The following is a 21,090-nucleotide window of genomic DNA, read 5'->3' as shown; positions in this document are numbered from 1 at the left end:
GTAATTTATTCAACAGTATAACATTATTTTCCAATGGCCATATACTAATACATAATAATGTGTAAAGAGAAACTATTTTAAATTACATCTTATTTATTCATGTGAACCAAATTATGTGCTTTATGTCTTCCATAAGTAAGACTGCAACCAGGAAATTAGAGCAGAAATTATGCCAAGGACTTCAGCACTCTAGCTCTTGTACTTTTCCCTTGAGACATTGTGGCAAAGATTTTAATGTAAGATTGAACTGGATTGAGCCCCAGCTCTGCTATTAGTAACTTTTTAGCTCTCTGTCCTTAGTAAACTTACTTAAGGACTTCTACTCTGGTTTTTTTTTTTTTTAAGGATAATTATGACCACCCTACAGAGTTGCTGTGAAGATAAATTCGATAGTGTGTGCAGTGTTTTCTTTCTTTCTTTTTTTTTTTTAAGATTTTATTTATTTATTTGACTGAGAGAGAGACAACGAGAGAGGGAACACAAGCAGGGGGAGTGGGAGAGGGAGAAGCAGGCCTCCCGCGGAGCAGGGAGCCCAATGCGGGGCTCGATCCGGATCATGACCTGAGACGAAGGCAGACGCTTAACGACTGAGCCACCCAGGCGCCCTTATGCAGTGTTTTCTGTAGTGGTTTCAGTTAATAAAGGTAGTTGTTATTATTCTGGAATTCACATTGACCCTCATGAAATAGCTATGTGTACAAATAGTAGAACTCTGGCCCATGTAATTTAGTCATGTAAAAGGCCTTTTATCAGTTATTTCCTTTTATAAATAAAACAACCAGAGTCTTAGACCAAAAAGCTCAGATACCATTCAACATTACTGGTATTGGCTGCTGGAGATAAAGCCGGGAAGCGAGGTGTTTGATTGCTTATCTAACTTAATACCTTCTTAAATTCCTCTATACTGGCCAAATAGGAGAGGGTGGAGATCATTTTAAAATAAGCAGGTAAATGTGCTTAGAGTCAGGTTCAGGGTAGCTTTGGATATAGGAAGTTTCAGAGCAGTAGCACATCTTGCAGACAGAAATGCATAGTCGAGGGATCAATCAAAATGCTTCAACTTCTTTTGTTTTAGGGCAGTGTCCCTGGAAATGAAGGGAATGAGAATTCTTAGGAAGAAGATCCCTTAAAACAAAGACCTGGGATAAATGAGATACAAATATTCTTCTACGGTGTTAACAAACACACTGCTCCTTGGTTTACTCAATAAACATCAGTGACATGTGGGAGGTTCGTTCTTTCAAGTGGGTGGAACAATGTTCAAGAAGGTTAATGAAGTTCATGATAGATTGTCCAAATTCCTGATGTCATAAGAGCCCAAACGCTGTGTAAAATTCTATCAGAATTATAATTTATTTCCATAAGGTTATATGGCATGGCCTATGTCTAAAATTATGAGAACATTTCTTTGCCATAAGGAATCTTTCCTAGATGTACAACAGTACCCTCTAAAATACAGTTATAAAGACATTTCAGGGACTTGGCAAAAATTCAAAAGGATAATGCACTGCAATTTGAGAAAATGTGATTATTATTTTTTCTTTAAAAAAAAAAGCTTCTCCTTGTCTCACAATAAAATAGTTCCTCTTGACTCCTCCACTCCCTGGTAAATAATTAGAACTCTATCTCAATTTAAAAAGGTTAAATAAAAGGAAGGAAAGATAAGAAATGACTAAATTAAAGTGGGTGGGTCTACCAAAGTGAAATGTGGCTGAATAGAAGAGAATTAGCAAAGGGAAAGACTATTGGAATAATTCCAAATCCCAAAATTTAAAAATCAAACTCTAGTTAACCTTTTAAAATCTTAAAGTTTTGAGGCTGCTATCAAGAGGCTAACCCAACCAAGGGTTGAATTTGTTCTATGCAGTAACATACTTGCTCCTCTAGATTTGCAGTAAGTGTGGTAAGATGTCCCAGATTAAGTAAATTTAAACTATTTTAACTTGACTCATGGAACCACACAACTTTCAGCACAATTTATATGCTTCTAATATTGCAATTCCCAAACCGTGCAGGAGGTGTGTTGGTGCCTTTGTACACCCACCAGAGTGCCCTGAAATATTGTTAATTTTTAAAGTGATAATTTGGCATCTGTCAGGTAGCCATGAACTCCTAGCTGGTGGTAGTTTGTGGTTTTAAGATTACATTTAGCTGTGTTCCTTTGGATGACATCCTATCTTTGCAAAACTGGGCAGTTTGAAAATCAGTGTGGAACAGAAAATGAGGGTGGTGATGTCCAGTCTGATTCTAATGCTTAGGAAGTTCCTATTAGTAAGTTCATTACTAAGAATGACATATATATATACACATATATGTATTTTTTTGATGATTCATGTATATTATTTTTTAACTGGTTACTCTGTTCTTAATAGTTAAGTTATTTGGACCTAACTACTTAATAACAGAACTGTCAGATTTTTTTTTGCATATGAAAACCAGAGGAAAAAATTATTTAGACACTAAGGTACCAAGATCTGAGAAAGTTTGAAAGATTTTGTCCTAACATTCTGTATAAATAGTTTCCATCAGAAATAACTGATGCTTTATACAGTTGATTTTCCACACATAGAGTTATAGCTAATGCTGGGAAAGATGTGGTTTCTAGGCGATCGTATTAAGTATATGATTCAGAGCTGAAGCTAACCCTCAGGAAGCAATCCAGATATCCACTGGTTTAAAAAAAGAGCCCCTAAATATAGATAAGCTTCAGAGGGAAGCAGTGAGATCCAGAATATTGACAGCTGGCCTTGTTTTTACTCTTTTTTTTTTTTCTTAATCTCTATTTAGTTGTACCTATTATACTGTGAGGATTCTTCAGGCCAAATATCCTTTTCTTACCAATTCTTAATATGTGTTTAGATACCAACTCTGCAGAACTAATATGTATGTGTGTGTGTATGTGTGTATGTGTGTGTGTGTGTGTATTTCCTTTTAAAGTTATTCACTTGTATAAAAAGTAAGCTCTTGTATCGCTTTTATTTTGACCTATTACACAATGCTTTTTAGCATATCAGAGAGCTAGCTACAGGATGTTGTTAAAGTGTTTTAGCCTTATATCAATCAGCATTTATAGATTGCGTTATTCCATAACTTCTCTCTCATGGTTTATCCTGACTCTGTATCATGCTTGTTTAGGTAATTCCTTTGTACAAAAACAGCTGAATTGCCAATTTAAACTTACTCTTCAGCCAAAAGAGTCATAATGACTAAGAAGCTTTTGCTACATTACCATGCTTGTCGATCTGACGTAGATGTTGTTTTTCAGATGGCAGTTTCCGTCATTTGGCACCACTATGCCTGCCAATTTGCTATCAAGAGCAAGATGAGATGTCTGATCTGTCATCACCAGCAGCAATCTTTTAGCTTCTTTTCGCCATCCAATATGACTCTTAAAATAAACATGTAATTAGATCTTGTACAATAACATAGATCTGTACTGTGGTCTTTATCTCAAGAAACATTAAGTTTGAGTTTAACAAACATTAAGTCAGGCTGGAATGAAGTGCATAAATGCAATGCTGTTTCCTAAGTAGCACTGAATTTTATTTGTATATCCTCTATTTTACCACAGCCATTTGACTGCACCAACTCCCAGCTAGAGATTTCTGGTGTTCCCCCAGAGGAAGAACAAGCCAAGTTTACAAAGTACAGAGCACCCAACACAACGTGGGTAGGAAAACAGGCTATTTCAGGCTCTTCCTTGGAAAGTGGTGAGTGAAAAGAGTACTCTTTTGGAAAAGATTTTCCAAGTGCATAAGTTATTTTTTCCCTTTCATATTTTCCTATTTATAACCCTCTTCCAATTTAGCCCCTCTGTCCTGAACACATACCAAAATCAGTAACATTGGTGAGGAATAAGCATTAGAAGAATGTATTCTTCTATATTATGTTTTCACTCTATAAATTAAAGAGAAAATAAAAATCTTAAATTCTGGAGAATTTTGCATCTAAGCAAAAACTCGATAATGGGAAACTTCTTACCTCACAGACAGCTGCCTGAAGCATGGCATCAAAACCTCCTTCAGGTGTATCTATATTTCCAGAGATCTTTTGTCTGTGAACTGCTTTTTCAAACTCAGTAATGTTCTCCGTCAAAGATAGCACATGGATGTATCCATGAGGAGGCATGCAATCTAAATTGTAGTCACTATATGGGAAAAGAAGAAATGCAAATTCTGTTTTGCTACGCTTCATTCAAAGATTCAAAATACTATTCACATTTAAATTGTGTGGTTTGGTGTAAGAAAGGAATATACATATATAAAAATAAACATATAAGTATATAAGATATATATATATAAATACAAACATATATTTATATATTTTATATTTATATATTAAATATTTATGTTTATATAAATATATTTTATTTATATGTGTATAAAAATATATTTTTGTCAAGGTAATTTTATTAGAGAAAATCTGTACTTTATAAAATCAGAGAAAAGTTCAATATTGGTGGATATTTCTTTGCAAGTAGGAAATAGGAATATAATGGTTTGGTGTCCAAAAACTAAAGAAGATTAAGCATGTTTAATATAGGACACCTAAAGAGCTTTTATTATGCTAATATACATGGTTAATTTTTAAGAGGAGATAAGAATTTGCAGTGATTTCCTATCGTATTTGACCACGGGGCAGCTGAAAAACACTTTTGGGGAACTGTTTTTAGGAATTTAGTGAAAATATTATACTATTGCTGGGTATTTAAAAATATTGTGCTAACTTTTTAAAGTGTTGCTTGGTGTGAAATTATTGATGAACAATCAGAGTTTATTAAAATTGTTTTGAGACTGCCATGATGTCCCAAGAAGTGAGAATCATTCCTCAGGCACATGAGCGTTTAAGGAGAAGGAACATGAAGCTCCATGAGGAGATGTATTCATTCCAATAGTCAGCAGAGCTGTTTTGGTAGATGAGAGTGTGTACTGTAAAAGTGATCTGGGCAATTCCTGGAAGTAGGAAAGATGATGTTAAAATGAAATGTTATATTAAGGAAGAACTGAACACATTTCTCTCTGAGAACTCAACAGGCTAATTAAGATACTGTCTGAGAAACTTGTATTTTTAAGGTCAGTTCTTGTTTCATAGTGCAGCATATGCTCTTTAGAATCGGACTTTCCAAATGATAAGAAAAGGGTCTCTTTCCAGAAAACAGACAAATTCTCCTCTTTCCAACTACCCTTCATGTCCTAGCTGAACTGTCTTTGAAGTCACATCTTAGGCAACATAATTATAAACAGTCACTACAGAGTAATGTAAAGATAGTTGCAGTACTGGCAACATTAAGTATTTTAAATTTGACAAACCTTAATTTAACAAATTTGGAGCCATCAAAAAGGACACATACAGAATTCTCAAACAGGTATTTATATGCATGGTGGCCTGAATATTGGGGGTTTATCCAAAATTACTAATATTACTTGTGGGTTTTTTGTGATTAAACTGAGTGATATTTGAAAAAACAAAATAAAAAGTCCAAGCTACCCATAATCTCATAAGTTTTCAGATAGGAACATACCTCCTCTCCAAATATTTTCATTTCTCACTTAATAAAACAAAAATATAAAATTTAGTGAGTCCTTTATATAAAAACAAAGAGAGATTTTATAAGAAAAAATTTAATTTGGTATTATGAAGTCCACATCAACCCCTAGATACCTGCATTGATTATGAATCCTTTCTGGGTGGATGCTAATATATGGTGAAACTGTTTTATCAACATAGGAGCCAAATCCAAGGCGGAAATCACGGGAAAAATATGCCATTTTTCTAGATAAATCATTTCCAACGGAATTTAATTTTTCAATATTGTTATGCATTGATGCCGAGACATCAACCAGATAATAAAGATCCACAGGGTATTTCTTCAGAGGATGAATTTTCAGCATAAAATTAGCTTCAGCTTCTGGTTCAAAGAAAGACAGACATTATGTAGTATTCATTTTAAACATCTCAGGATAAGCTCTCAATGAATCAGTCACATTTTATATACAGAACAACTAACACAAATTTGTGCATAATGAATGAAGTTAGGAATATCCTGGAATAATTTTAAGGCAATTTGAAAACCATGTCAGTTTATTAGTTCCAACTTCTACAATGCATTTCTCACAATTCTGTGGTGCAGATAGTGATAGTAACAAATGGACCAGCTCGATATAAATGTAATAGAGAATACATTTATCACCATATGAACCCGTACTTCCCTTAGTATCTAGGAAAAGAGCGCAATATAGCAAGCAGCGTTCTATCTCAAGAGTAGGTGGCTGTCGTGGTTTGAAAGAGGTTTTTGGTTTGAAGAAAAGTAGAAAGGCATCTTAAGAAAAGTTACCTCTTGTTGGATGAAAGTACGAATTCATCCTTTTGGGTTAAGGCATATTTACATATGTGAAGTGAAAACTCTGGTACTGAGTAGTAGGTTAACCTGTCCAGGATATGTAGTACTTCATAATGAATTAGATGATGAGATCCTTCCCAACAGTTAGTCCTGAGAAGGAATGAGACAGCGGTCTAAAGAATTGTACCCAGCACTGCCACTCTGGGGACCTGGGCAATGTAGGGAACAGCATTTGTCTAACACATAGTGGGTACTTGATAAACGTATGTTGAAGAGGGATCATGGAAGCAAAGGAACTAGACAAGAAGAGAGGGTCCCCATGAGGAGAAATGTGGGACCTTCCCAACAACTGTGTACACAATACCATTTTATTTAGTTCTCTATGCATTATCATTCGATAGCTATTACAGTTTCGCTGACTGTATTCTTTATGCTGTGCCTTTTATTCCCATGACTTATTCCTTCCATAATTGGAAACCAGTTAATATATGGTAAACAGTCATCTCTTTAAATATGGGCAATTTGTGAATTTTACTTTTTTAAACAATAAAGTAAATGCTTTCTAAGTCATTATTTGTCAGTGGAGAGTAATTTGAGTAGAACAATAATGAGCACCAATTTGTATGTACAATTGATAGCCTGATCTACCCATCAGAAGAATCCTGTTATTTATCAAGCCATATTTTAAGTCTTAATATGCTCAAGAATAGCAATATTTTCTTTTAAATTATTTTATAAATCAGATGTTTTTAAACCAGTTACAGAACGTATTCAAAATAAGGTTTATCTGGTATGTAATAATAATTATGGAAGAAATTACTCCTTCCTAATTTGCCTGTATATGCTGGAAACCCCTTTATTGTAACATTCAGTTTTTTTGGCCCAAGAGTTTGGGAGGAGAAATTGGGAGATGTGAAAGCCACCCAGCCCACTCTCTCACTCCTTCCCTTTACGAGCTGGGCTGCCTCCAAAGAGCATATATTCGGCTCTGCTTTTCCAATGTCTGGTAAAAAGGCCTGTCCCTGTGGAAGTGTCTTGCAGTTTGGGTGGAGTTCAATTCAGGAGAATGTCAGAATCTAGACAGAGCCAGATTGATAAGAAACAGAAATGGAGCATATTTGGGGAGTGTGGTTCATGTGTTTTAATATGTGGATCAGCTTACTCCTCTTCTGCTTCTGCTTCTGCTTCTTCTTCTTCTGCTTCTTTTTCTTCTTCTTCTTCTTCTTCTTCTTCTTCTTCTTCTTCTTCTTCACAAATTGTGTAGTTGCTTTTTAAATGTTGACTTGGGTATAAGGCTGAAGACCTAAGGCACTGGCCACATGGTGTTTTCATCTTGGTGATCATTATAGTTTATGGTGGCTCTGTCTAAGGATGAATTGCTGTGTGTTTTCATGGAGTTATTGAAAAATACACTAGATAGTTAGTATATTGTCCAGGTTGTTATAAAGTTGGTGGTTATCTTAGCCAACAGAAACTGCAAAGGCACAGTCCTTAGAGAACTAAGATATTCAGAGAGGTCCAACCAAATGTTAGCCCTACAAGGGCCCTCAGCACACACCAGCTGCTCTTAGCCTTGCAAGCAAATCCCCGTCTCACTGGCCTCAGCAAAGAAGATGGCTGTAAGGAAGCCTGCCAAACGATCAGGGTTGGAGGGTTTAGGCTGCGGTAGCTTGATTCTGAATTATATAAATGCTGGTCTCAGATATGTACCTGGGTCACTGGAAGACCTCAGCATGGGCTGAGGCCTCAGTAAGACAAAATTTTAATAAAGGGGAAAAGAGATTCTTTCCATACACAGGCCTTTTAGTCATTGCTGGAGAAAATGATAATTACCACTTCTAAACTGCAAGGCATTTGAGGCGCCTTGGCGGGGAAGTTGGTTGAGCATTCGACTCTTGATTTCAGCTCAGGTAGTGACCTCAGGGTCATGAGATGGAGCCCTGAGTCTAGCTCCATGCTCAGAGGGAGTCTGCTCGAGATTCTCTCTCCCTTCTCCCATGGCCCCTCCCTCCTCTAAAATAAATGAATAAATCTTTTAAAAAATAATAAACTGCAAGGCACTTAAGGTTCCCATAAAGTTCTAACTTTAAGTCATCAGCTCAATGTAGGCAGCCCTAGGTAGGCTGCCTTAACAAGCAAACCCCACTTTGCTTGTTAAGGAGGAAGCCAAGCTTGGATTATGGAGTTTTGCCCATGAGCTTGAGATATTCCAAGTATGCTTTCAAGCTGGCTCTTGATGGTTTCATTATATATGAAGAAGAAACCTTCTCAGAGGCAGTAGAAATACCTCTTTATGGGAACATGGACACTGTGTCCCCAGATAAAATCTCCATTCAGTTCATAATGGGGTGCCAACAACACAGGGCTCAAAAGGCAGATGACATTAATGTGATTTTGAATATATTGGACGAGAAAGAAACACATGTAAAAATAAGACTTAATATCTGTGAGGTTATCAATGTAGGCAGCAGTGTCATAAATACTACTCTGAGAGCAGATTCTTTTAGTGTCTATTTAAAATATTTACTCCAGTATTTGGTACACAGTAAATATATATGTGTTAGTAATTATCACTTAGTAATACCATTAGTATTACTAAACATCATTAGCATAAAAACTTTTCACTTATCTCTGAAGCTTCTGGGTTTGGTCAGGCATAGTCACTCATAAATGTGTTTAACTAAACTACATTTGAAGCACATTTTGATACATCATTTCAAAAGGTCCCCATATTTTAACCTTAGTGAGAAGCTCATTATCTATGAATTATTTCCTACAGAGTAGGAAAAACTTAGTTTCTCTGTTTGAGAGGAAAGAGTGTCACCTGGCTCCAAAATGTTTATGCCACGATTTATATTATCTCCAAGAAAGCTTCATTCTTATACCTTTTGAGATTCTAAAGGCTCAGATCCTTTTTTCCATCAATCAACTTCAAAGGGAAGTGGGTCTGTGACATAGAATAAGAAAGAGGACTTGGAGGAGACCTACTTAGAACTTTTGCCAGTATTGGTTTGAATAGCCAAAGAATTGAAAGTAGTTAGAATGAGTTTAAAATCACTGAAATAATGGTGTGAACATCTCTGAAGACTTGGCTACAACCATGACTGGACATTAAGAAAAGATAACTAAAAATGTTCTGCATAAGATGAAATTGAAAAACCATAAGAAAACGTGGAAAACTGGTAGGAAGAAAGAACAGCCAAATTCTGTTCATTGTACTTGGGCCGGGGAAGGAGAAGGCCCAAAAATGAGATGGGTTTGAAACATCAAGGCACAGACTCCAGCACATTTCTGAATATCTGTGGGGGATAAAATGAGGGATATGTGCCAGGGGTGGAAGGGAAAGGATGCGTGATATCTGTATTTTTCTGGTTTTTAAAAAAATTTTGAATTTAGCAAGAATACCTGAAAAATCTTACATTTTAAGTTAAGCTACACTAAATTAAAGGGAATTCTTTTGTTACGATATTAAAATGAATTGAGTTTGGAAGATTTTCTTAAATTAGTGAGGTATAAATTACACTAATCCTTATTGTATTACTTCTGAAGCACAATTGGAGAATTTCTTTCTCTCTTCTATCTTCCTAAAGATTTCATTTTGGTGTTCTTAGGGAATATCAAGTAGGATCAGTAGCTTCTTTCTGTTATTTTTCCATAAGATTGATAGGTAAAAATAGAAAAAAAGTATATTCTAAGAAGTAAAAAGTGAAAGAAAATATCACTTTTAAATCTCATTTTAAATATATAAAATGGGGGCGCCTGGGTGTCTCAGTCGTTAGGCGTCTGCCTTCGGCTCAGGTCATGGTCCCAGGGTCCTGGGATCGAGCCCCGCATCGGGCTCCCTGCTCGGTGGGGAGTCTGCTTCTCCCTCTCCCACTCCCCTTGCTAGTGTTCCCTCTCTCGCTGTGTCTCTGTCAAATAAATAAAAAAAAAAATCTTAATAAATAAATAAATATATAATAGAGTCCTACTAATATTCTTTAAAAAGTTTAATCAGTATCCATGAAAAAAATTTTAAATTCGTAATAGATGCTACATTGAAGGTAATGAATTTTTATAAGAAGTGATTATAAATAAATCACATCAAAATCAATATTAGAGAATAAATGCATTTTATAGTTAGGTATGTGTGGTATGTGTCATGGTAGAAAGGACTTCTATATTATGAGGAGTGATCGTTCTATATATCTGGAGTTGGTAAAATGTAACTTCATATATTATGCCTCAAAGCTGGCACATCTTTGATGCCATGTGTAGTTTTTAGATGAACTTATTAAATATAACTTAATAAGCATTTGTTATATATGCATATTATAAAATATAGTTCTGTCATGGCTACATTGGAAAGATGACTTAAACACATTAGATAATTACATTAATTTGCATACAGAAATTCAAACAGTAGTGGGAAAATGAATAAAATCAAGCCCCATAAGGATTGACATAGATATTAAGCATTTCTCTTTTCACTCTCCCACCCCTCATACTGCCTTCACTTACCATCATTTACCACCTTATGTTGAAGTCTCCCGCATCTTTATCCAACCTGTATCTCCTGCTGAACTGCAGCCTCATATATAATAAATAAGTCACCACCTCAATTTAAGATGTCTCAGTTTGAACTCAGTACCACACCTTCTATAGAGGGCAGCCACCCCTCTTACCTTGTTGCTTGAGCCACAGCCCAAGTGTCCCCGTGCTCATTGACACCAACCCCTGGGGACACTACCTCCCATTATCCCTCATGTCTTTCCACTTCTCTCCTGCCTCATTACCATTACTGTCATTGCTTATCTATAGCACTGAAACAGTTAGACAACTTTTGAACTGTTAATTTTTAGTCTCAGGAGGATTCAACCAGCACTATATCTACAAAAAGGAACAAACTAAATTCATTTAAGTATATAAATTTAAATGTAACACACCAATAAAAAAAATGCACCCTTGTAAGTTTCAAATCCCAAGTTTTTAAAAAAAAGCAAGACATTTTGAAAGGATATAGTTACATTTATTAGGAGCAAATAATATATGATAAACTTCATGTATAAGCTACTGAAAAGTAATGTTTAGGGGCCCCTGGGTGGCTCATTCAGTTAAGCATCTGCTTTCAGCTCGGGTCAGGATCCCAGGGTCCTGAGATTGAGCCCTGCGGGGCTCTCCGCTCCACTCAGGGGCAGAAAGCCTGTTTTTCTCCCTCTGCCTCTGCCTGCTGCTCCCCCTGCTTGTGCTCTCTCTCTGTCAAATAAATAAATAAAATCTTTAAAATAAAAGGTAATGTTTAGTTAGAAAAATCGGAAAATTTGTATGGAGAGGCATATCACACACAAAAAAAGAGAATGAAGATGGTTAATAAGCTTAGGAAGCTTCCTAGTACTAGGAAAAAAGGCAAAAGAAACAGGTAACAGTAGTTACACTTAAAAAACTGAAAAGATTGAAAAGAATGAGAAGGCAAGGTTGACTCATGAAAGCCTTAATTAGACATCCATTTTTCTTGTGAATGACCTGATAACATACATTAAAAACCTAAGTAAATTTGTATATATTTGACCTAGTAAATCTATTTATAAGAATGTATCCTAAATGAATGTCTTTTTATATAAAGATACATGCATAACAAGTATCATTGAAGGTTGTAAAAAACTTCATTCAGGTTGGATTGGGATTGACTTATATTTATTTGTTCATTTGGATTTTGTTACATTTATAGAGTATGTTTACAGAAAACTGTCACTGTTATAAGTATTGTCCTCCTAATCAGGAACATAAAACTCTTCTGCACTTTTTCATATCTTCTTCAAGGTTGCACAGTGGATCTTATACATTTTTTAAAAAACTTTATCCCTAGACAGTTTACATTTTAGGTTGCTGCTATGAATTGATCCTTTTTTTCATTATATTTAATATTACATAGGAAATTCATTGATTTGAATATTTTAAAAAACAACCTGACTTATTTATTTATTTATCTATTTATTTATTTTTTAAGGTTTTACTTATTTAAATAGTTGACAGAGAGACAGCGAGAGAGGGAACACAAGCAGGGGGAATGGGAGAGGGAGAAGCAGGCTTCCTGCGGAGCAGGGAGCCCGATGCAGGGCACGATTCCAGGACCCTGGGACCATGACCCGAGCGGAAGGCAGTTGCTCAACCAACTGAGCTACCCAGGAGCCCCTCTATTTATTTATTTTTAAAAATATGTATACCTTGTTTATATAACGATGGCAGAAATTTATTTTTTATTTTTTATTTTTTTTAAAGTAAGCTCTAGGCCCAATGTGGGGCTCAAACTCATGACCCTGAGATCAAGAGTGTCATGCTTTACGGACTGAGCCAGCCAGGTGCCCCTGTTTTTTATTTTTAATTTTAAAAGTTAATTTTAGTTGATTTGCTTGGATTTACCAGAGACACATAATGATAATTTTGCTTTATCTTTTCAAAATGTTTATAACTTGTATTTGGCTTTTTAGTCTAACTGCTTTTATATAAAACTTCCAGAAGGATTTTAATACATAGTAAAGAACTATTCTTCAGTTTTGGTTTTGGCAGAATGGACACTAAATTTTACTGTATGATTTTTCAGCATCTGTTGAGATAACAATATATATTTTTTTCCTTTTGGCATTATTTTTCTTATCACATATGATTTAATCTGGTTTCCTAAAATGTTAAGGATTTGATACTAGGGTTATGCTAACCTTGTACAGATTGGGTAGCTTCTAGGCCTTCTCTAAAAACTAATGGGAGAGTTTATGTAGCATAGGGATAATGCATTTCTTAATGTTTGGGTGAACATGAAATCATTTCTTCCCAAGAAAACATTAAGTACGCAATGTGGGTTTTTCTTTTACAATGCTCTTAATTTCTTTTATTTTTATTAGGTTTCTTAGGGATCTCCCTCTTCTTGAGCAATATTAGTCATATGTATTTTCCTTAAAATTAGGTATATTATCAATATTTATGCATTTTACCATAGATTTTTATGCTTAACATTTTTGTAGTCATTTTTTCTTTAATATTTGTTTCTTTGGTTATAACTAGGTTACTTTTTTCTTCTTTTCTAAATCAGCTTTGACAACAATTTATCTCTTTTTATTGGAGTTTGCAAAGAACCAACTCTTGGAATTATACATTAATTTTACCCTTTTATTTCTAGTTTGCATTTCATAATTCTTTTCTTAACTTATGAATTCCTTTCTCTTGTTTTCCTTATGGCTATTTTCTTTTTGTTGCTCCTATATCTTAATTTGGATGCTTAGTTAATTTTTGCTCGTTCTTTAATAATAAAAGCACTTAAAGCTTTTAATTTTCCTGGGAGCAAATTTAATCACATCCCATATATTTTGATGTGTGTTGTTGTTATTGTAATTATTAAATAGTCTATGGCTAGAGTTTTGATTTATTCTTGGAGACAGACTATATTTAGGAAAAGCTTTTCTTAATTTGTTATTTAATATTTGTTTATCCTCTTATATTGATTTCAAAAGTTATTGCATAGTGTACAGTGATATTGACCTATAAAAAGTTTCACTTTTTGGGATTAAGTTTTCTTGTTTAAGATATGATTAATATCTAAAAATATTCCATGGCCTTTGAAAATATTATTTTATATATCAAGTACTATGGACTCAATTGTTTTCCCTCCAAATTTATGTGTTGAAGCCCTAACCCATAATGTGATGGTGTTTGAAGATGGGGCCTTTGGGGGATAATTAGGTTTAGATGAGGTCAGGAGGATGGGGTCCTCATGATGAGATTAGTGCCCTTATGAGAAGGGATACCACAGAGCTCTTTCTCTGTCCCCCTCTCTCTGGGTGTGTCTCTCTCCCTCTCCAGGTACCAAATCAGCCAGTACCTTGATCTTAAACTTTCTAGCTTCCAGGACTGTGAGAAAATAAATTTCTGTTGTTTAAGCCACCTATTATACAGTATTTTGTTATGGTAGCAATAGAAGATAATGAATGGCATAATCTTACCAATCTAATTTCTTTCATTTTTGTGTATCCCTTTCCAACTGTTGCTTATATATGTCCACACTGGGCTGTTTTATATGGTGAAGAGCATAGTTTTAATTGGAAGCTGGGAATATGTCTAAAGCCAAGAAAGAAATAGACTTTGTTTTTCTGGTAATCTAAGAATCTGGAAGAAATAGCTCAGCTTTGGAAAAGGGAGGTCATGTGTCAATAATGGTTATTTAAAAATTTAATGAAAGGACAAGACCACCCAGAATGAAATAATGGGAGGATTGAAGGAAATTGCATACTGCTGAAAACTAAATGCATCTAATTGACTGATGCATACCTGTGTACCTGAACTTATCTTGCCATGTGTGGTTTGTACACTGGGATTCTCTAGCACCACAGGAAAATGAATAATTTCCAGTGGCCTACTGCATGTGCCAAACTGTGGAATACAACGTGATAAAATGGCAAGTACAAGAGAAGTATAGGAGGAGAAATATGTGTTAATCTCAGGGGCCACCACAAAATAGGTCAAGTTAATTATGATAATTACGAATTGTAGTTTTGTGTTTAAAATTTTATCACACAGGCTCTAAGGGCTTAGCTTAATTTACAGCTCTTACTAATTAATCAAGTAATCATGTCAACAAATACTTATGGAGTGCTTACTACAAGCCAGCACTCTGTGAGGCTTTGGAGAAACAGTGGAATAAAACAAGTTCTCTTTCTTCCAGAGCTGGCAATGGAATAGGAACACAATTACACTACAATGTGATCAAGTCTGGAAACACGTAATTATAATATAGTGTGGTCAGGTTTGCAGAGAATGTCCGAGGCCACACAGCTAGCTAGCTATAGGCACAAAAAAGAGCAAAATTCTGACTTCTTGATTCTGAGCCCAGTGTTATTTCTACTACAATAATAGTGCCTTCCACAAAATATTAAGTATGAGCAAATAAAGCTAAATGTAATTTCAAGTCAGAATCATTATAGATTTATTTGAAAATCACCAAACCTGGACGCAGCTGGATCAACACTTCTCCTGGCGTCACCTGGGTATTAATTTCATTTTCCCTTGGTATTACATGCACAGATGGGTATTCTATTGAATCAATCGAACAGCCTTTGCTTATTAAATTGGAAATAATATCACAACGTTCACTCCTTGATCCACCTGAAATGAAATCCTGTTTAAAAGAAGGAAAATCACTGACGTTTTTAGTGCATATCATCTCAGTTATAATCAAAGAAAACCACACAGCAAATATTGCAAAGAAGCCATCTTCCAATATTGCACAGCTTAGGCAACTATTCAAAATAGCTGCATGTTTCCAATAAGAAAACTAGTAAATTTGTCTTAACTAAAGCTTTAATTCCTAAATTTTATTTAAAAAGAAGAAAATGAATATTAAAGAGGAGATTTAAACCAAGGACTTTAAATATTGTTAACTGATCACTGTAAAATTATACCAATCTAATTCTTTCTAAATATTTTATGTTGTAAAGACTGCCTCAAAAGAAAATTTATTCAAAATAGGCCATTCAGTCAATCCAAATGTAAGTTTCAGTTTTCAAAGAATCCAGCTAGTATGTTCATTATATATTATTATATTTGGAATATAAAGCAAGACCTCAGGAGTCACATGCCTAACAAGGTACTAAAAATTAAAAAAAAAAAAGAATTGGACATCTATATTGTTTAGACCATAAAATCTCCCAACTTCTTAGACACACAATAGCCTGTAAATAATTTAATAAACCAAGGAAGATGTTCATAATGAGGCTGGAAGATACAAGATTGCAGCTAAAATTCTCCTGATTTTGAAACTGAATCTAGAACTTTTATTACCATTTAGCATTGGTTAGTTGTCATTCAATAGCCATGGAATTAGTGGAGCAAGCTTAAAATTTAATTTATCATGACTGAGTAAAATTTGATATTTTTATTTTTCTTGTAACCAATTAGGTTTTTCCCTAAGAACAGGAAAGTATTGAAGTATATAAATATGTTTTGTTATATATAATGTTGGCCTGAATTATTTGGAATATTTGCTTACACATTAGCTGGATATTTGCTTAGTGATCTTCCTGGCAGTGGCTATTCTGATCTGGCATTCCGTCATTCCTCCTTTAGTTCAGCTGATTCAGGGAATTGGGTTTCCAACTAATCATTCAATCAAAGAATACAGATTGACTACTTACTCAGGGACAGTAGTTTGTTAGGTGCTGAGGATACAGAATGGAACAAGACAGACTCCCTCCCTGTCATCAAGGAGTTAACGGACCATTGGCAAATTCAGCCATTAAGCAAGTAAAGGTCATTATTATGGACATTAAATTTAGGGGAAGCACAGAATTTCATAGGGTTATGGAAGAAGGAGATTATATCAAGTTCAATATTAGTTGGAGTATTAGATCACTAATTATGGATAGGAACATCCATAGCACTGGTGAGTGTTAGGTGGGATGGTGGTAGGCAATATAAAAACATTCATACAAGGATTTTAATTTAATTCCCCTCTTAATTTAGAACAGGGGTTGGAAAACTAGGGACAGTGGGACAAATACAACAATCCATGGCCTGTTTTGTATTGATTGAGTGCCAAAAAATGCTTTCTACATTTAAAAAATGCTGTAAAACAATAAAAAAGAAGAACATGCAAGAGAAACAGTATGTGGCCCATGAAACTTAAAATTTTTACTGTGTGGCCCCTTACAGTACTGATTCTGAATTAGAGTGTGAAATACACTTAAAATATAAATATAATTAAAAGATAAAAGAGGATATATCCTTTTCAATTAAGATTTCCAGCTGTCATTTGGTAAGCAACTTCACGGGAACAGAAAATTTCAATTTGCTGTGCTACTGACACCTAGATTTTTAGCGTGAAGTTTAAAAAGTCCAAAGCCTTAATTTCTTGTATCCAAATTTATCCATCTATTGATAAAACTCAGAGGTACGCAATATAAGATTTAGTTTATAAACAGTTTGGAGTTCTTCAAAGAAAGGTGGCATAAACTGCTATTAGATGTATCACTTTCCTTCAGAAAGCTCCAGTTGGGGGGACCCTCCTGTCCTGGAGCTTGAAGAATATTGAGGGTGCATGAGGCTTGTTCACGCCTCACATGACTGGCCACAGACAAAGGGCCACATGCGTTTTACAGATGTAAAAACCCCAAGACTTCAAATCACGAAAGGAAATAAAGTACAAATAATTCCAATTTTTCTTTTCAGCAAGGGATTTTGTTATTTGTGTATACAGAAATGGAAAAGAAGGGAATATGGTTAATTCACTGCAACTATACATCACACTATGCCATCTGACCTTTAAATGTCAAATCATTTTGCTGAAATAGGCAAAATAGTCTCAATTACTTTGCAGTGTCTGAATCAGCATAGCTGTTTTTACTCCACTATAAAAACTGAGTTAGAAAAACACTGCCAATTTGACAATTAGGTTTGAGAAGGGAAGAAAAGACCATGACATCAAAATAAAGGATGGAATGCTGCCCCTACCCACTGTGGCCTACTTTCCACTTTGTATAAAAGAAAAGAATTTGAAACCACACCCTTTTAATTTGTGGTGTTTTGTGTCATTATAATTTCTTCTAATTCTTATGTTTCATTTTTTCTGCAAGAAATACACAAGCAAAATCACTGTCGGCATCTCAAGCCTATTTGTAAATGAAAAGCCCAGGTTGAAGTTACCCCAGATGGCTTTTCATCAGTTGTTACTTTCATTCTTTCAAGATAATTATATCTTGGGGAAAAAAATAAGAAAAGTTTTTTCTTCTCATTTCTGAGTCTTTCCGATTTCCAAACATGGCAATCTGCGCAGAAATGAAGGAACTCTACCATCTTCCTTTTGACAGTGAATGCCCTTTGTGTTGTCTTTTAGTATAATTATGTTCGAAGGCTGCCCTCTAAACTTCTGGCTACGTAATCACAATCTGTGTCTAGCATAGCACGTAGGAGAGAAAGAATTCTTCAAAACTCATCAAGATTTTTACATGTGTTAAAAAGGAGGTTGAGGCATTAAACTAGGCAATACTGGTAAGGTCCTTTCTATCCTAATTATTTGTCCAATTATTTTTATATAGCATGGAGAGAAAGAGAAAGCAAAACGTATAGAACAGCAGATTAACATGCTATAAAAAAAGAATGTAGGCAAATTGAATATACCCTGTCTAAATTTTCTAGTGATGTTTTACTTCTGACCATCTTTGAAAATTGTACAAACTAGGCTTAATTTGTTACCGTTTACCTATTCTAATCATGAACAGAGAAAAAAATGCCTATTCTTTCCCTGTCCCTCCACTCCCATTGGTTAAGAAATAAAAGACATTAGTTGCATATGTGCCTAGTGGTGTAATCTTTCAAAATTAACCATTATATTCTTCCTGTCGATGTCAGGTCAGCCTGCAGGGAGTGGACAGCTCCTTCTGTTAATGATGTGGCTAGAGGCTGAGTCCTGATACTGGTTGCTCCCCCTTAGGTGGTGCTCTTAACGCAGTTCTCTTGGTTTCCTAAGCCTCAGTGAGTTGCTCTGGAATCTCACTCAAGTTCTTAAAGTAACAACTCCTATTTTTAAGCAATACGTGGGTCAAATGCTTCTCACATACTGTTTCATTTAATGTTCACTGCAGCGTGTCATAGGTACAATTACTATTTCTGCAGGAAAACTGAGGTTCAGAGTAGTTAGAGTAACATGTCCAAGTTTATACAGTTAGAAACTGATGGCCTTGGGATTTGTATCCAAGGTGATCTCATTTCGGAGCCCGCTTTTTCAATACATGAATGAGATGACCCTACACTACGTAGAAGAATATTTTGCAACATGAACAGCCAGCTGATTTCCAAATGTTTCCTGAGATCCTCTTCTGAAGCATTTGGCCAATAGCAGACATGGGTTTGCCTCCTCTGCTTCAGCAGCACCTGACATTTCCCCTTGGATTACCTCCTTGCATTTGGCCACCAATTTCTCTGAATATTCAAAATCCTTCCCCTTGTGGCAGGACTGACATTTACTATGCCTATAACTGCACCTCTCCAGATTTTCTGTGCCAGCTGCAGTATCAGAGAAAGGGGAACCTCTGGGACTTACCATTCTATATGGCTGGGATGTTACATTTGGCTGACAACTGGGTTTCTTAACCATCTTTTGAAAGTCCCTCTAAACTATACTGACTAAAGTTCTCAGCAGCTGGTATCAAGTTGACATAAACTTCATGGCTCTAAGGATCTTCCTCAGTAAAAATCTAAAATGGAATACTGGCCGAGGGTCAGAAAATATCAAGCCATGAAACATTCTTGACAAGAAAATCTAGAAACAAACTCCAAACTCAGGGTTATAGAGATGAGGAAAGGGAGACTCAGAGAATAGAGTGAATTCTATCTGGTCATTTGACTCATCAGAGGTGATGGGACTAGCAACTCTGGAATTGTCCTCTCTCTGACATTGCTTGATTCCATGGGTTCTGGTGAAGCACTGCTAGTTTTGAATGACATCTGATTTTCTCACTGGTAAAGCCTAGAGTATACCCAAGAAGGCTTTGGGTTGTCAGCAGGAGGGACACTGGCTACTATTTTCTGAACCCCTCCCCTGCCTCTTTCCTGACTTGCTTTAGAAGAAAGTAACGTCCGCCATCCTTTGCTACTTTTCAGCTTTCTTTTTCCCCCTGGGAGATGCATAAGGGCAAGCAGTAACAGGAGAAGTTGGAAAGATGATGGTGGGTGCAGGTTTTGAGCGAAATCAGGAGGCAAAAGCTAGAAATTTCTTTTCATGTCAGGCAAAAGACCATTAAAGATCTATTTGTTCCAATTCACAAGAGCTACATAAACAAATATAAAATTACCTATATAATTTCACAAAAGAACCCCCAGATTAGTAGATGGCTTCTTCATTACAACTTATCATATAAGGTAGTTCTCATTGAAGATTACCAAGAAAAGAAAAAATTCACAAAACAACTTCACAGCCAAGAAAGAAGGAATGCATTATAGTTTTTTTTTACTAAGAAATTTGTTATTGGGTTATGTTTCTCTTGTTAGAATAGAAAAACACTAATTTTGAACAATAAACAATTTCTGAATTATTCTTCATTCCACAGAATTTAAATGTACACAGTACTGCATGAATAGGGTCACATGTCAAAGGAAAAGTATCCCATTTTTCATAAGTAACTGGCGAATTGATGTACAATGTTATGAAATGGAGTAAATAACTTATCTCTAAGTATTTCAAGTAAAAACAAATGAAACAGACCAATAAACTAACTTGCTTTTCTTTAATAAGCAAGTACAAGACTATGATCCAACTTGCATATATAACCTACTGCCCCAAGCTGCAGCAAGAATTTCACACAAAGCCTACTGACCTATCAAAAGTCACTTTCTGTGTTTGCCAATTCTCTCTATAGAACAGATGGGAGACATAAAATGGTTTGCACTTCATTTTAAAATCACCATAATTTTCCTAATGAAAAGGTTATACTTTTTATTAAGCCAGATACGCTGTTTCCAAGCATAAAACCAAATAAAATTTTCCTGATGCTCAGCAGTATCTTTCTTTTTTCCTGATGCACCTTCAAGGCACAAAATACCAGGGCAATGAAATCATGCCTAGAGAGAAGGTCAACCATGAGGAACAGAGAAAAGAGCAAAAAAGAGAGAAGAGAAGGAAAGGAAAGGGAAGGGAGACAAGGAAAGAAGGAAAGAAGGAAGGAAGGAAAGAAAGAAAGAAAGAAAGAAAGAGAGAGAGAGAGAGAGAGAAAGAAAGAGAAAGAAAGAAA

At 35.4% G+C, this 21,090-nt stretch overlaps 1 protein-coding gene across 2 annotated transcripts in view; it reads right to left on the bottom strand.

The window, feature by feature from the left end:
• ITGB8 (integrin subunit beta 8) overlaps positions 1-21,090 on the bottom strand; it is a 79,191-nt gene that overhangs the window by 30,315 nt on the left and 27,786 nt on the right. For both annotated transcript variants that reach the window (XR_012380244.1, XM_025872994.2), the window contains exons 3-6: positions 15,314-15,485; positions 5,662-5,908; positions 3,982-4,147; positions 3,230-3,388 (exon numbers count right to left, since the gene is read on the bottom strand). Coding sequence is in view for 1 of the 2 variants with exons in the window: in XM_025872994.2 (XP_025728779.1) it covers positions 3,230-3,388; positions 3,982-4,147; positions 5,662-5,908; positions 15,314-15,485 (744 nt within the window). In the remaining variant the exon portion in view is untranslated. The remainder of the gene's footprint in view (positions 1-3,229; positions 3,389-3,981; positions 4,148-5,661; positions 5,909-15,313; positions 15,486-21,090) is intronic.

Source organism: Callorhinus ursinus, unplaced genomic scaffold (genome assembly GCF_003265705.2).
Source record: "Callorhinus ursinus isolate GAN/ISIS: 27379988/994484 unplaced genomic scaffold, GSC_fseal_2.0 scaffold12, whole genome shotgun sequence".
Taxonomy (NCBI): domain Eukaryota; kingdom Metazoa; phylum Chordata; class Mammalia; order Carnivora; family Otariidae; genus Callorhinus; species Callorhinus ursinus.
This window is presented reverse-complemented; position numbering and strand designations above follow the sequence as displayed.